Raw genomic sequence first — 14769 nt, 5'->3', positions numbered from 1 at the left:
ATAGAGTGATTGCACTTGTCATGTTTGATGGATGTCATTTTATAAGGTTATGAGAGCCATAGAGCTCCATGTGCATTAAGCATTACACTAATGACCAATGACCTGAGAGCAGAGCTCCCTGTCCTTGCCTAACTGACCCCAAATCAGAGGCAAAGCCTTGGGAGTCTGATCTTACACTGAGAAGACATTTAAGGGAGGAACATTTAATCAGTGATGGGGTGAGGTGTGTTTTCTAAAGAGGTACTTGCACTGAAATTAAGTACCAGCACAGAAGTAAGATGTAAACCGTCAAGCTGGATATTCTAAACATGTTCCTAAAATAGATGTCTGATGTAAACTGAATTTTTTTTTCTTTCTTCAGAACTATAACTGGACATTTGCAAGAAAACTGTAAAATTCACCGTAAAAACTATTTCCCAACCAGTATTTTGTTTTCCAGTAAAATATTAAAACATTTGTCAGCACGTGTTTTTTAAAGACATTAATACTTTTATTCAGCAAGGATGCTTAAAAGTGACAAAGACGTATAATGTTTCAAACGATTTGTTCTGTTTCAAAAAAATTGCTCTTTATTTGAGCTTTCTATTTTATTTCTATGAACAAAGAATCATATTATGAAGGTTTCCACAAAAAAAATTAGCATCATGACTGTTCTGAAAATAATGAAAGATAATAATGAGAAATCACCTTTCTAGAAATAAAATTTATTTAATAGAAGGTGAGATAGAAAGGTGGTGCAATACTATGCATATTATATATTATAGACCTTAGTCAGGGTACTTGGTGTATTTATATCATGATTTGTAGAATATTTAATTTATCACAGTTTATAGATTTATTTTAAATTACTCTGCGTGTCTCTAATTGGCCTGCATTATGTTGTATTGAACTTTCAGCCCCCTGCTCTGCAATTCATTATTTCTTTAGAGACCCTCCCCCAGCTGTGTGTGATGGGGTCACTGATGGGGACACTTTATGAAAAACTAGACAACTGTTTGTGTGTAGGAGGGCGTAGGCTGCGTGGGATAGTGTGTGTATGTGTGCGCACAGACCAGAGAAAACAGCAGAACAGACTCTTTGTTCATTTCCCACCCCAGACTGCACGGAGCGAGAGAGGCAGTAATGGCTGTAATAATTGTGAATGAGAGCAGGGGGACTGGAAAACAATGACATCTCCTCCCAGGAGATGAATGCCGCTGCCTGCTTCATGGCTAATGGCTGCACCAGAGGGACATGTCCTTATGTAGAGAGAGAAAGAGACATCCATCGTTGTGCAAACTCACACATGTTCTCTCCTTCTTTTAAAGTGTCTTTCAAACACATTTTGAGAAAGATTAAGACATGAGAGAAATGCTTTGGTTCAGAAAGATCATGCGGCAAGAAGAGAGACTGAGAAACTAAGCGCTCTTGTAAGAATGGCATGACTGCTAATTTTATTAAAAATGATTCAGTTTATTTTTATACCAGATGACAGCTGGGAGCAGTGATATGGTGACCTTGTGTGTGATTTGTTGGGTGGGGGAGACCTTGCGGCTCAATTTGAAAAAGGAATTAGAAGTGCCATAAGGTTAATGCATGGCTTTTTTATTTATTTAACAATTTTTTCATGCATCCATTTGGAAAATTTTGGGGCAAATTCCCTAAACAAATTTTTGCACAGACTATTTCTGTTGTAACCAAACATAGCTTTGGACCCAAAAGCAGAACACAGATTAAAAAACGATGCAAATAAAAGTCAAGCAACACGATCCATCTCTCATTTGCTGTTAAAGATTGTTGGCTAAGGTGAGCTGGAAACCAAACAGGTCAAATATATGTTGGTAGAGCAGAGAGAGTAGCCCGTTGATCAGACGTGGCAGGCAGAATTCAGGATGAACACAAGTGGAGTGAGGTCTAAAACACAGGAGAAACAGAATTAAAACTCTAACAAAACACATGACACAAAAACTAGTCTAAACACTGGGAGGCCTTAGCACAGTATACCACACAGACAGATTGAATGATCTGGCCGAATGACGGAAGACCCAGGTTTTAAGTTGATTGACAGCAAGTGATTCACATTCAGTAGTCACGCACAGAGAGGAATGGATAGCCACGCCCCCAGATACACCAACTCCCAGACACGCAAGCACAGACACGCAAAAAGGAAAAACACTGCTGGCCAAAAATCCAAATCCCTGACAATTTCAGTGCAAAAACCTGATGTTTATTCACTAACTAGCTGCAATCCGGTTTTAGCTGGAGAACAGCTTTTCAGCACAAACACACCTTTGCATGCAAATTAGGCTCATTATATTGTGCCTTATTCACGAAATTCAGCACAATTTGCCTGGCACATTTAATGTTATGCTATTACCGCCCACAGACAGCAGGTGGTAAACTGGATTTGATTTCAAATAACTTTCTTAGTCTTTCTCTTGATCATGGCAGCAGTTATTTACAGTTATTTACCTAGGCATCCTGGGCTTACATTCAGTGTAGTTTAGGCAAATTATTTAAAAGATCATGTTATTGGCTGTCATGATTCCTTGAGTGACTTTAAGTGTGTTTGTATTTATATGGCCAATTGTTTAGGAAGCCATATTTCTTAGTTATTAATGCACTTTTATTTTCCTATCACAGTTGCTCCAGAAAAGCCAACGATCACAGGAAATAATCAGGCTATTACTGTCACTACTGAAACTGGCACCTCCTCGGAGGTGAGTCTCGCATATATTCATAGCTGTACATGATAGCTGTAAGCCTTTAAATGTAAATTCATTTCGTGCAAAGTTACAGTGACTTAATTTAGTAAAAGAATCTGAAATTGTGTAACAATATCCAGGATGTGTGGTATGTTTGTTTAGGTGGGCAAGTGCATCAGTAGGAATGCTTACCCTCAGCCTCGTATTATCTGGTTTAAAGATGCCACTCCTCTGCCTGAAGTAAAGGACCTGAAGGAAAGTAAGTGCAGAATCAGAAAAGTGCACTCTTTTCTGCCCATTGAGAAGACCAACAATTTGGGATTTAGTGTATATATATATCAGGGTATCTGCAGGATTTTTTATCTCAAATTTAAGATTTTTAAGACCTGAACAAATAAAATGAATCCCATTTGAGCAGGATAGGGCAATGGTAACATATTAAACTATAAAACTGACTGTAAAAAGCGTGATTTACTGTTAAGATACAGGTTTTCACAAAAATGTTTTTTAAATAAAATTAACTCAAGTGAAAGGTATCAATTATTAAATTAATTTAAACATTTATTATCAATAATAACATATAAATAACATATAAATACATTTAACTTAATGTCTTAATTATTTATTCTTTTTTATTGCATTATCCTTTTGTTTATTCACCAACTTACTTTTACAGCACTGCATGTTTACTGCGATTCCTAAAACAAAAACAAAGCAAAAATATAACATAAAAAGCTTAGGAATTACAAACATTTTAACACACAGTCCCCCCATTTTCAGGGGCTCAAATGAAATTGGACAAATAAATATAATCATTAATAAAATGTTCATTTTTAATATTCGTTTGGACCTTACGGACATCAATTAAGACAGGGTTTGTTTGTTTGTCTTTCTGCCTTTAGTTTTGTTTTCAGCAAGTGAAATGCATGCTCAATTGAGTTGAGATCAGGAGGTTGACTTGGCCATTGCAGATTAATCATATTTTTTACTTTCAAAAACTCCTGGGTTGCTTTTGCTGTTTGTTTTGGGTCATTGACCATTTGTACTATAAAGCTCTGTCCAATCAACTTTGCTGAATTTGACTGAATTTAATTGCATTAAATTTGTTTAAAATGGACAAATATTTACATATACCGGTAACAAAAAATATGCTTCAAATAAACACTGTTATTTATATGAATCTTTATGTTAATCAAGGAATCCTGAAAAAATGCATTACAGATTCCACAAAAATATTAAACAGCACAATTGTTTTCCTAACTGAGAATAATAAGAAATATTTCCTAAGCACAAAATCAGCGTATTATAACGACCTCTGAAGGATCATGTGACACCGACAAATGGAGTAATTTATTTTTGCAATCACAGGAACAAATTATATTTTAAAATATATTAAAATAGAAAAATCTTTGTAATATTTCACAATATTATTTTTTGTGTGTTTAAATAATCTAAAAGATATTTAATACTTCCCAATACAATACCCAAAAGTCCCCTAAAATACTGAAATGTATTCAGTACATTTAAGAATATATACATATATATGCATTTTTTATTTATGTTTAGCATTTAGTATTAATTAGCACGGTAGCATTTCATTACTCTTCACATACCTGCAGACATCTTACAGGGAAGTTAATCTTGTCCCTCTCTCTTTCTCAGAAACATTTATGATACCTAGTGTGGTGAAGGAAGCCTCAAACCTGTACACCATGACCAGCACGCTGTTCATGCAGCCGGTTAAAGCTGATGCTAAATCTGTCTTCCACTGCACGGTGGAGTACAGCATGCCAAACAACCAGATCAAACAGGAGAGCTCCGATAAGTTCAGCCTCTCGCTGCTCTGTGAGTCCGACGTGCACACACTCACAATGTGTCAACTGTACACTCATTTACCTCAAACCCCTCATCCTGTGCTCTCCTCCAATCAGATTCAACAGAAACTGTGTTCTTCAAACTGAAGAATCAGGGGCCAGTCAAAGAAGGGGATGATGTGCTGATGGAGTGTGAGACTGACGGAAACCCTCAGCCAGAGTTTGATTTTTATAAAGGGGTGAGAGACCATTCATGCCAAATCACAACCAAATGATCTAGCTGACGCTATTATTCTCACTCATGTATGTACATACTCACTCATAAGGACAAACAACTGGGAGGATTGAAAGGAACGCTAACAGTGAAGAATGTCACTCGAATGGATGCTGGAATCTATAAGTGTGAAGCTCTGGATTTTGATGCCGAAGATAGTGTTGAGCTTACCAAAACTCTTAGCTTAAATGTTCACTGTAAGTATCAGTTCTAGTCACTATAATAAATACAATAAACTGGACGAGTTGCTAAATAAAACAGAAATCATCCTTTCTTAACCTCTGCCCTCCTTCATCACCAGTGCTAATTTAGACAGGCTTTACAGACCATCTCACTGGAATTAAAAATAGACTTCAATGAATTATGTGATTAAATACTGTGGCGAAGGCAAATATTTAAAATATATTATATATAACAAATGTATACCTCTTTCATCTTCTTTATGTATTGTTAAGATACTATTATATTTGTTAATATTTTAAATTAGATTTTATTTTGAAAGTTTTAGATCTAATTTAAATTTTTGTTTATTTAATTTGATGTGCTTTAGACTTTTTTTCTATTTAGCTTTAATTTATTTTTTGTTTCAGTTTACATTTGGGTAATTTTAGCATAAACTTTTCTCAGTTGCAAAGGTCACATTTGTCATTTTAAATCTAAGATTTTTATTTTATTTTATTTTATTTTAGTTTTTAGTTTTATTTAAAATTTATATATAATTGTTTTTTTTATAGCATCAGTTTTAGTAAACAATAACACCACTGCTTCTCATCGTCAACTTAAAAGACCTCTGAGCTACATTCATTCTTTTGTCACTCTGTCAGATCTTGACCCTGTGGCAGTGACTCCAGAAGGCCCATTGCTTGCTGCTAAAGGAGATGCTGTGGAGCTTCAGTGTAAGACCAAGTCCTCTGATGAATACACCCTGCAGTGGAAAAAGGCATGTATCGAATTTCAACAAGCCTCCATCCGTGTGCCAATTTTTCCTCACTTATTTTTCTTTACTGTTATCTTTCTTTCACTCATGTATTTGTTTTTCTCTGAATAATGTTCTATTAGCTCTTATGGTTCTACGCTGTATCCACCATTGGAGGTTTCAGTTTTCTTTGTTTTTATTTATTTATTGTCATTTTGGCAGATAGTTCTCCAAAAACTAAAAGGTCTGCCATCATTGTCTCACTCTCTTGTCAATCCAAACCCATAGGACTTTAATCTTCCTACGGTGAAAATCCAGGAAACCAACAGCCAATAAGGCCATAAAGTCTTTGTAATGAATCCAAATTTATCAAGTGGTTTAATACAAAGCTTGTGATGAGATGTGAATTCAATGAGTGAATTCTGAGATTTTAAATAAAATATCTTAATTTGTATTCTGAAGCCTAATGGGTTTGGAATGACACAAGTGTGAGTAAAACAGTGGAAATAGTGATCTCATTTGACTCGACATCTCTTTTGATCTCACTGTACGTCATAGGACTCAAAGGAGCTGTCGCAGACGGGTGTGTTGACTCTCCAGTCAGTGACTCTGGCTGACGCTGGCGTGTATTTATGTGTCGGAGCTGTACCTTCAGTGCCAGGTCTCCGAAAACAAGCTAATGTCACCCTTACCGTCACAGGTACTAAGTGCAAACACAGACACACACAGCTTTATAGTGGTTTATCAGTGCAAAGTGTCAATACAAGCTGTCATCAGTATCAAAGCAGCTTGCTTTCAAGAGATAGAACTAAACTATGGGCTGTCAACAAATTGTCGACTCTTGTTGTTATACCAGCTGCTCTCCATAGTGCGGATATTATGTTTGGATACATGTAGGAGTTCAGTGCCATAAGAAAACAGTAATGTGTGTGTTTTCTGCTCAGAGTAACCAGTCAAGGTCAAATGTAAGTAAAAACACAATTCCAAATCTACATATAGAGTAACATGAAGTGAAACAAGATTATAAACTTTTAAAGACATATCTCTTAGGTTGTTAAACAATGGTACATTACTGTTCGATAAGTCAGGACATAAGTCATCTATTACTACGAAAATGAGAACAGATGTTGTTTCGAGTAATTTTTGTCAGTTTCATATTCATCACACTTTTTTTTAATTCCCAACAAAGTCAGGAATCGTTTTAGCACTAATGCGCCGTAATGAAGAGTAAGGAATGCACATTAGGTCTGTAATTGATGCTGATCTGGTGTTTTATCATTCTCTTGCTGCCGTAGTGGATTATGGGAAATGTTAGTCTTCTCATAAACCAACTAAATTAGTTGGGTTGTCTGGCAGTAACAAAATGCTTACAAACTAAATGGCACTGTCAACATTCACATTTACAGCTTATTATGATCCATAACAATTTGCTTTTACCATACAAATGTAATTTATACACCCCCAACTCAGGGTGTAAACAAAATAACAAATAAGGTCCCGGACTTTAACTAAGCTGCTCATGTACGTTCAACTTGTAAATACATTAATTCTGATAAGAATTTCTAAATTTGTAAAGAGTGGTAGTAAACTTAGACTACAGTAGATTAGCTAACTAATATGGGATGTTGTCGCATTAAAGGATGAAAGAGATGTTTTATAATAAGAAACGACATCAAAAGCACATCTTTTTTTTATTATCTTCGACATTTTGCTTCAAATCAAACGTTGCGATTCATCTCAGAGGCCACTAACAATGTTGAACTAATTCCTATAATAAAAAACAAGCTTTTAAACACTTTTTCACCTTGCAGTATGAGACTGTATACTGTAACACCAGGGCAGGTCTCATGTATCTTATGTGTACCATCGGAAAAACGTTCATTCTTGATTTCCTGGTTTTGTTCTACAAGCCATCATGGCATTCAATGTATTCATGGGTGTAGTTCACACCTTTTCCTGGTTTCCAAGAAAGGATGGCGAGGCATTCATAACATGGTCCATAAATTCTCCCTTTGTTCTGAACACATGAATATGATATCACATGAACATGATGTTTTACTGAATCCTCAGTAAGATGTCAAAAGGCAGATGTCAAACTTGTTAAGCTTGTTAAACTTGTTAACTCTAGCCTTAGGTTTAATTTAGAATCCTTGTCATCATTTGACAGAGGAATTTACACCTCAGAGACTCAACCCAAATACTGGCCACTGATACTATTCATGTGTTTTTGTTTTGAAGGTGCACCTGAGATTGCTGCTCCACTGAATGGTCTTGTTGAGAAGGAAGGAGGGCTGGTCACTCTCAACTGCTCTGCTCTTGGTTATCCTCCTCCACAGTTCACCTGGAAACCTTCTGGCAAAGAGGTGCGTGAATGTGCTTCAAGTAGATTATGTTTGATCTTAAATCAGAAAACTGTATTCGTTGTATTTTTCATCTGTGTGTTTGTGTGTAGTCAGTGAACGTAGTGGGGAATAAGGTTATTAGCACAGTCACTCTTGAGGCCTCGGCGGCAGTTCTGAAGGATGGTGTGATTTGTGAAGCATACAACAAGCATGGAAGAGACAGCAAGAGCTTCAAGGTGTCCATCAAATCAGGTTAGTGCATCCTACTCTTACAGACTATGTTGGGACTGGAATACTACACTCTAAAAATGACTGGGTTAAAATAACCCCACTGGCAACCCAGTGCTGGGTAAATATCAGACAGAAAACACTGGGTTAACTTGCAGTTTTGTCTAGTTTATACATGTAAACTAGCAACAGGGTTTGCACAAAAGCAGCCCAGCATAGATGCTTTATACTGCTTTCTGGGTTTTCAGAAATTAGTATGCAGAATGCAGGGATATAGATGTCAGATGCTTTTGTACATTGTCACAAGACCTCATTATGTTGCATGGTTTATTCAGGCAGTAGCAACCAGATATCTCAATTATATAGGAATGCTGTTATTATGAAAATTTTTAGTCCATTTTGTATAAAAGTGTCTGAATTTTGGAAGTCTGGTTAAAAAGTAAGTTGAGAAGATTTCAAAAATCAAGGATAGTGCTTCCAGTTCATTTAATAAACTGAAAACTGAAGGTTAAGTGCACAGTGGATTGTGGGATACCATATCTTATGCAGTGTGCTATGGCTGTATGCTGCACATTTTAGAAAATCTAATTGGTCATCCTGATCTGATACACAATTTTTTGGAGGGTGGGATTATGGGCTAAGGGTTGTGACATCTAGAAACACTGTGCTCATGTGTATGAACTGTGCTCATTCAAATCTGTAGTAATGTTACCTAATTGATATTCATGAGCCAAACTATTCACATTGATAATATTTATAAAACTATTAGTGCTTGAGTTGCATAGCCATTTATGTTTTTGAAAGAAGTTTTATTTTCACCAAGGCTACATATATTTGAGCAAAAATACAGCATAAACAGTAAAACTGTAAAATATTTCAATTTAAAATAAGTTAATTCTATTTAAATGTTCTTTAAAATGTAATTTATTCCTATGATGGTAAAGCTGGATTTTCGGCAGCCATTTCTCCAGTCTACAGTGTTGAAAATGGTTATTAAGATTTTTTGTGGAGACCCTTTTTTCAGGATTTTTTATAAATAACAAGTTAAAAAGACCAGCATTTATTTGAAAAATCAATTTTCTGCAGCCAATTTAATGAATCTGCCTAATAAAAATATCAATGTCTTAAAAAAAACTGACCCAAACTTTTGAACATAGTGTATTTCCTCAGATTTACTCAACATATCATCACAGACTCTCATTTACTCTCAAATGTTACTTATTCTCTAAATCTTGTTCTTTTATTTCCTCTGTACAGATCCAGACAAATCATCAAATCCCAATACTGCTAACCGAGGTAGACACTTGTCCCAGCTCTCTCTGCTCCTCCTCTCCCTCTCAGGACTCTTTCTTGTACATACTCCGTGATCTAGCTTTCCAGCCCTTTACACTGTATATTATGTACTGGTACCAATCACTGTGTATATTGTATATTGTATTACGTGTGTGATCTTTGTATGATGTCCGTCCTCTATTTTGTTGATGCTACACCTTTAACTTTTCCCTCATTTGAGACAATAAAGGATTCTGTTCTATTTTACTTTCCTCTCTTTCCTTCTTCTCTGTGTCTGGGTGTTTGTCTCTTAATACTGCCGTCCGTTCATCCTCGAGTGTGCTGTCAAGTGTTTAGCTCGTGCGGTCACTTCAGCGTGTGTATGTGTTTGTCTTCATCTTGGGGATGGGCCTCGTTGTGTGTGTGTGGGTTAATGGTACAGTGTTTTTTTCCCTCTGCACTGTTCAATTGGACTCAACTTTCTCTTTCCCATAATGCTGCTAAAAGGAAACCCAGTATTTAAAACAGGTCTGTATAACCCCTGTTGCTTTTCCGTCTTTGCATGAGAATAAAATAGTGCATATGCATGTATGCAATTGTCTGTTTGCACACAGCTGTGAGATTGTGTGTTTGTGTTATCATTTGTCAAACTGTGACATTATTTATCACTGATTACTTGGGTCTCATTTTAATTTAGACGAAATAACAATTGCTTATTGTTCTGGTTTACTTCCTCCCCAGCCTCCTCAACACGCCCATTCCACCTCTGTATTCCCCTTTGTCTTTCTCTCCCACCCAAACTCATCACTTCTTTACACTCGCCATTAACCTTCAACTTCTTACCAACTCTCTTCTCATTCGATCTTCTCAGCGGACAAACAGCAGGGAGGTCCAAGCGCGGTCGTGATTGCCGTGGTAGTGTGCGTTCTACTGCTTCTCCTCCTGGTGGCTCTGCTCTTCTTCCTTAGTAAGAAGGGCAAGCTGAGCTGTGGGAAAAAGGAAAAGAAGGATGTGTGAGTAGCCTGAACCATGATAACAAACATTTACAGGTCATGTGTTCACATTTCCATTTATTCACTTCATACCTTTTGTCACTTTGTCTCCTTCCAGGGCATCTGGGGAGGTGAAAGGTGGTATTGTGGTGGAGATGAAGTCCAATGAGAAAGGCAATGAAGAGGCTGGTCTGCTTAAGAAACCAAATGCAGAACAGGTGAGGGGCCAAAGGTGGTTCTCAGCTGTACCACAGTACCAATTTTGTTTTTGTAAAATGTTTATTGTACAACAAAAATGTAAAAACGGTGGGATAATTTTCTATCATCATTCAACATAACAGATACATGCATGTAAAAATAGACTTAATCTGACCTGTACTTATTCAAATACATAAAGGAATATGTGATCATACAACATTTTATTGTATTTTAAAAGATAAAAATTCTCTAAATGATAGAAAACATTTTGCTGACAAATGGACAAAATGGGAAAGAAATTGTAAAGATTTAAAATCACATTTAATTAGTTCTTGAGACGTGGGCCTCCACTGTGATCCCTAAAGGGATAGTTTGCCCAAAAATTAAAATTACCCCATGATATTTTTATTACACAAAACATTGCTTCACTTCAGAAGGCCTTTATTAATCCCCCGGAGCCAACTGGAGCACTTTTTCTGATGGATGGACGCACTTGTTTGGGCTTCAATATCTCGACCCCATTCACTGCCATTATAAAGCTGGGAAGAGCCAACACATTTTTTTTATATAACTCAGAATTGTATTCATCTGAATGATAAAATTCATATACACCTATGATGGCTTGATGGTGAATAAATAATGGGGTAATTTTCATTTTTGGGTAAATTATGCCTTTAAATGGACATATAGTCTTTAATCTTGAACATTTTATTACTTTATGCAACTAAATGATAGCCAGTAAAAACAGTATGTGTTCATTAACAATCTTTCCACTTTTACAGTGATAAAAAAAAACGAAGAAGAAGAGATACAAGTAAGAACAAGATCTCCAGAGACGTAGGGGATGTTAGTGAATTAAGAGTGCTCTGATGGAGGAGAAGAGAGGAGATGGAGGAAAGAGAAGATGAATTCATTTTAGCTGTACAGTTTTCTTTTTTGAAAGATTGTGGGAGGAGCTATGCTGTTGAACAGAGGGTGGGTTTCAGTTTAGAAGTGGGAGGGGCAATAAATGTAAATTTGGCATTATTTTGATAAGGTTACATACTGTGTCCTGATTGTGTAATCAAGCCAATCTTTGTAGTACAACTCTATTAAATAGAGCACAGCTTAATGCAGAGTTTTTCTACCCAAAACAAAGCAGAAAATTCACTGTGGACACTGGATGTTGCTCTTCATGCTGTGCTGCACCCTGGTTATGTTGATTAGTTCATGTTGTTGAAATAGTGCAGTACAGCCTCTTTTTGCATTACAAACTGCACTGTGTACATTTTTGATTGTGAACTGCACACGTGCCATTACCCTGATTAGTGAACCCTACTGACCACTTTATGCTTTGGCCATGATCTGCATGGAGCATATGGATGTGCCATTAAACACACTGTCCAGCTGTTCCTTTCAACGCCTTAGATATTTTAGACCATGCCTGCATGTCCCAGACCTGTATGTTTTGAGCTATAACCAAAAGCCAGAGGTGATGGGAAAGAAATAGCGTGTGTGAGAATCCCATTCAAACCATATATCTGACTGCATGGACCCATTCAGCTCAAGTCTGAGAGTTGTGGGGGAGTTACAGAACTAACTCGATCATCTCATTCCTCTGTACTGCACTGAATTCCATTCGACAGCCCAAACATGTTCAAAGACTTTAACCTAACTCTGTAATTATCACACATAGGTTAGTAAGAGAACAGGTCTATAGTATTTTAAAATGCATCCTAATGGGATTAATCATTCACTTTTTTATATATATAGTCTAAACTTCACTATTCTTTTTGGATTATTAAAATACTGAGCATTATTGGAAATTATCTACTCACTGAGCAGAAAACATAATGAACATTCTGTCCCAATATGCTATTCTGTTTGAAGTTTTTCCAACACTATTGATATCCCTAAGTTTTTCATTATTTATATTTAGAGAAACGTATCAAGTTAAACACTTTCAGCCTTTTCTTAAAGCTTAAAAGTTTTTGCTCTGTTTAGTTATGTGAAACCCCAAGGCTTTATACATTCATAATTCATACACCAACGAATTCTATCATCATTTACTCATCCTCATCATCGTTCCAAACCTAGATAGCTTACTTTCTCCTGTTGAACACAAATTAAGATATTTTGAACTGCTTTTGTACACAATGAAAGTCAATGGAGTACAAAACAAAACGAGATCCCATTGATTTTCATTCTAAAATAAAAACACTGAGAATGACAGTGAGAAGGGTGAGTAAATTGTGACATACCGGTAATTTTCCTTTTTGGGAGAACTATCACTTTACATTCTGAGAGCAAGGAGATGAAAAACTTGGTAAAAGTCGAGGGGCAGAACTATGACACTGTTGTCACACGGTGGTCATCTTTTTTGTTATTTATCAATACTGTTGCCAATTTCACTTTGTTTTTTAAACCAAAAATATGAGTGAACATGGGGTGTAAAAATGATTTCTTTAAACTTGTATATGACGTTACAGGTTTCTGTGTTTTGCATATCTATGTAGTTTGTATCTTTCTCAGTAAAAGCACACTGTTGTTCAGGTAGCACAGCTGGAACATTCTAGAATCAGTATGTTGTTGGAAAACCCTGTCATTTCCAGCCCAAGCCCTACTGTTAAACAAAGCTCTGAGCCTTGTTATTTGCTTCAAATAACAGATTCACAATCTGCTGTTCTTTGAGTCGGGTCCTCTGCATGTCAGAGCAACACCCATGGACAGTTTTTACACAATTTCTGAATATGGTCACACACACTTATACAGTAAAGTGCTTCTCTGTACCAACAAAACAGTGATTCTAGAGTCTCTATGCAGCAGGTTTGGTTGGATGAGGGTAAGAAGAGGAGAAAAGAGATGCATAGAGAGTGGGAGAGGGCTTGGTTTGAATATAACATTATAATTTTTTTTATCTACTGAGTCTTTGTGTGTAGTTGAGAGTATCTTAATGAATCAGTATGTATTAATTGTCCAGTAGACACATGGAGCATGAGCTAAAATATCGCTGAAAATCTCAAACACTGGAAAATGTATGGTGGCCCGTTTATGAAGGCCTCTTGTCTTAGACTCCTCATAGAATATTTTTTACTTTTATCTTGATGCTCTTTTTTACATTTACTGATTTCATTTTGCAAAATGTAGTCATATGTTCTGTCAATGTAATGTGTGATTTATAGTTATGGTCAATATTTGCATACAAGTTATTTGAACGCCCATTTTCTAAGACAATGAGTAACAAAAAAAAAAGTTTTCTTAAGGATACGCATCTTAACTACTGAATGATTTTGCAGTTTTGCTAGTTTTGCAAGAAATAAGAGTGCTGTTTTGAATAAGATGTCATACTTTATGGATGTCTGCAATTGTTTGTGCCCTCCAGGTATTCTGTATATTTGTGGTACGCATTTGTGAACTTTGTAGCTTGTCTTCTGATTGGAACTGTGTAAAGTTTATACTGTCAAGCAACAACAACAACTACAACAAATCCCAAGCTGTCTCTTTTGTGTGTGTGTGTGTGTGTGTGTGTGTGTGTGTGTGTGTGTGTGTGTGTGTGTGTGTGTGTGTGTGTGTGTGTGTGTGTGTGTGTGTGTGTGTGTGTCTAAAATTACTGTAACCCTCAGGTAACTTTATAATTTAAATAGATAAACCAGTTGTGTATGTTAAACATTTTTACTTACCTTCTTAACATTCATCTTGAGTTCCCGTTTGGGGTTTCAGTCTTTGTTCTCTACTTCTAATGACAGTTCAGATTTAATAGACATTAATCTGTTGGAAGCGTCAGGTAAGTGACTATATCATGTATGATCTTGTTAATCGTTAAATGATAATGTGAAACCCCTGTAAGGGATTTCAACATGCAAAGACAGTAGGCTATTATCTTTAAGGACAGATACAAGCTTCCAAATTGAATGACATTTAAGTACGCTCATTACATTATGTAATTCGATAGGTGTGAGTTTTGGTTATTTTATATTTGTGAGAATGAACCATCGTATTTAGTGATATTTTGCTATAGGAACCAATTGCCTGATGATTGTGTTCACACTGTAGTCGGTGAGCGTGGAACA

At 36.2% G+C, this 14769-nt stretch overlaps 1 protein-coding gene across 2 annotated transcripts in view; it reads left to right on the top strand.

The window, feature by feature from the left end:
- The window catches only part of bcam (basal cell adhesion molecule (Lutheran blood group)), a 48792-nt gene extending 34600 nt beyond the window's left edge, over window positions 1–14192 (top strand). Inside the window, exons 4-16 of one of the 2 annotated variants that reach the window (XM_059567822.1) lie at window positions 2623–2699; window positions 2847–2943; window positions 4347–4529; window positions 4616–4737; window positions 4825–4969; window positions 5597–5712; window positions 6247–6388; window positions 7927–8051; window positions 8141–8282; window positions 9516–9554; window positions 10038–10058; window positions 10402–10543; window positions 10641–14192. In XM_059567822.1, the coding sequence (XP_059423805.1) occupies window positions 2623–2699; window positions 2847–2943; window positions 4347–4529; window positions 4616–4737; window positions 4825–4969; window positions 5597–5712; window positions 6247–6388; window positions 7927–8051; window positions 8141–8282; window positions 9516–9554; window positions 10038–10058; window positions 10402–10543; window positions 10641–10860 (1571 nt within the window). In that variant the 3' untranslated portion in view covers window positions 10861–14192. The remainder of the gene's footprint in view (window positions 1–2622; window positions 2700–2846; window positions 2944–4346; window positions 4530–4615; window positions 4738–4824; window positions 4970–5596; window positions 5713–6246; window positions 6389–7926; window positions 8052–8140; window positions 8283–9515; window positions 9555–10037; window positions 10059–10401; window positions 10544–10640) is intronic. The other variant, XM_059567823.1, reaches the window with a different exon arrangement.
- Window positions 14193–14769: the final 577 nt, after the last annotated feature.

This window comes from Carassius carassius, chromosome 15, assembly GCF_963082965.1.
Source record: "Carassius carassius chromosome 15, fCarCar2.1, whole genome shotgun sequence".
In the NCBI taxonomy this organism is placed as follows: Eukaryota; Metazoa; Chordata; class Actinopteri; order Cypriniformes; family Cyprinidae; genus Carassius; species Carassius carassius.
This window is presented reverse-complemented; position numbering and strand designations above follow the sequence as displayed.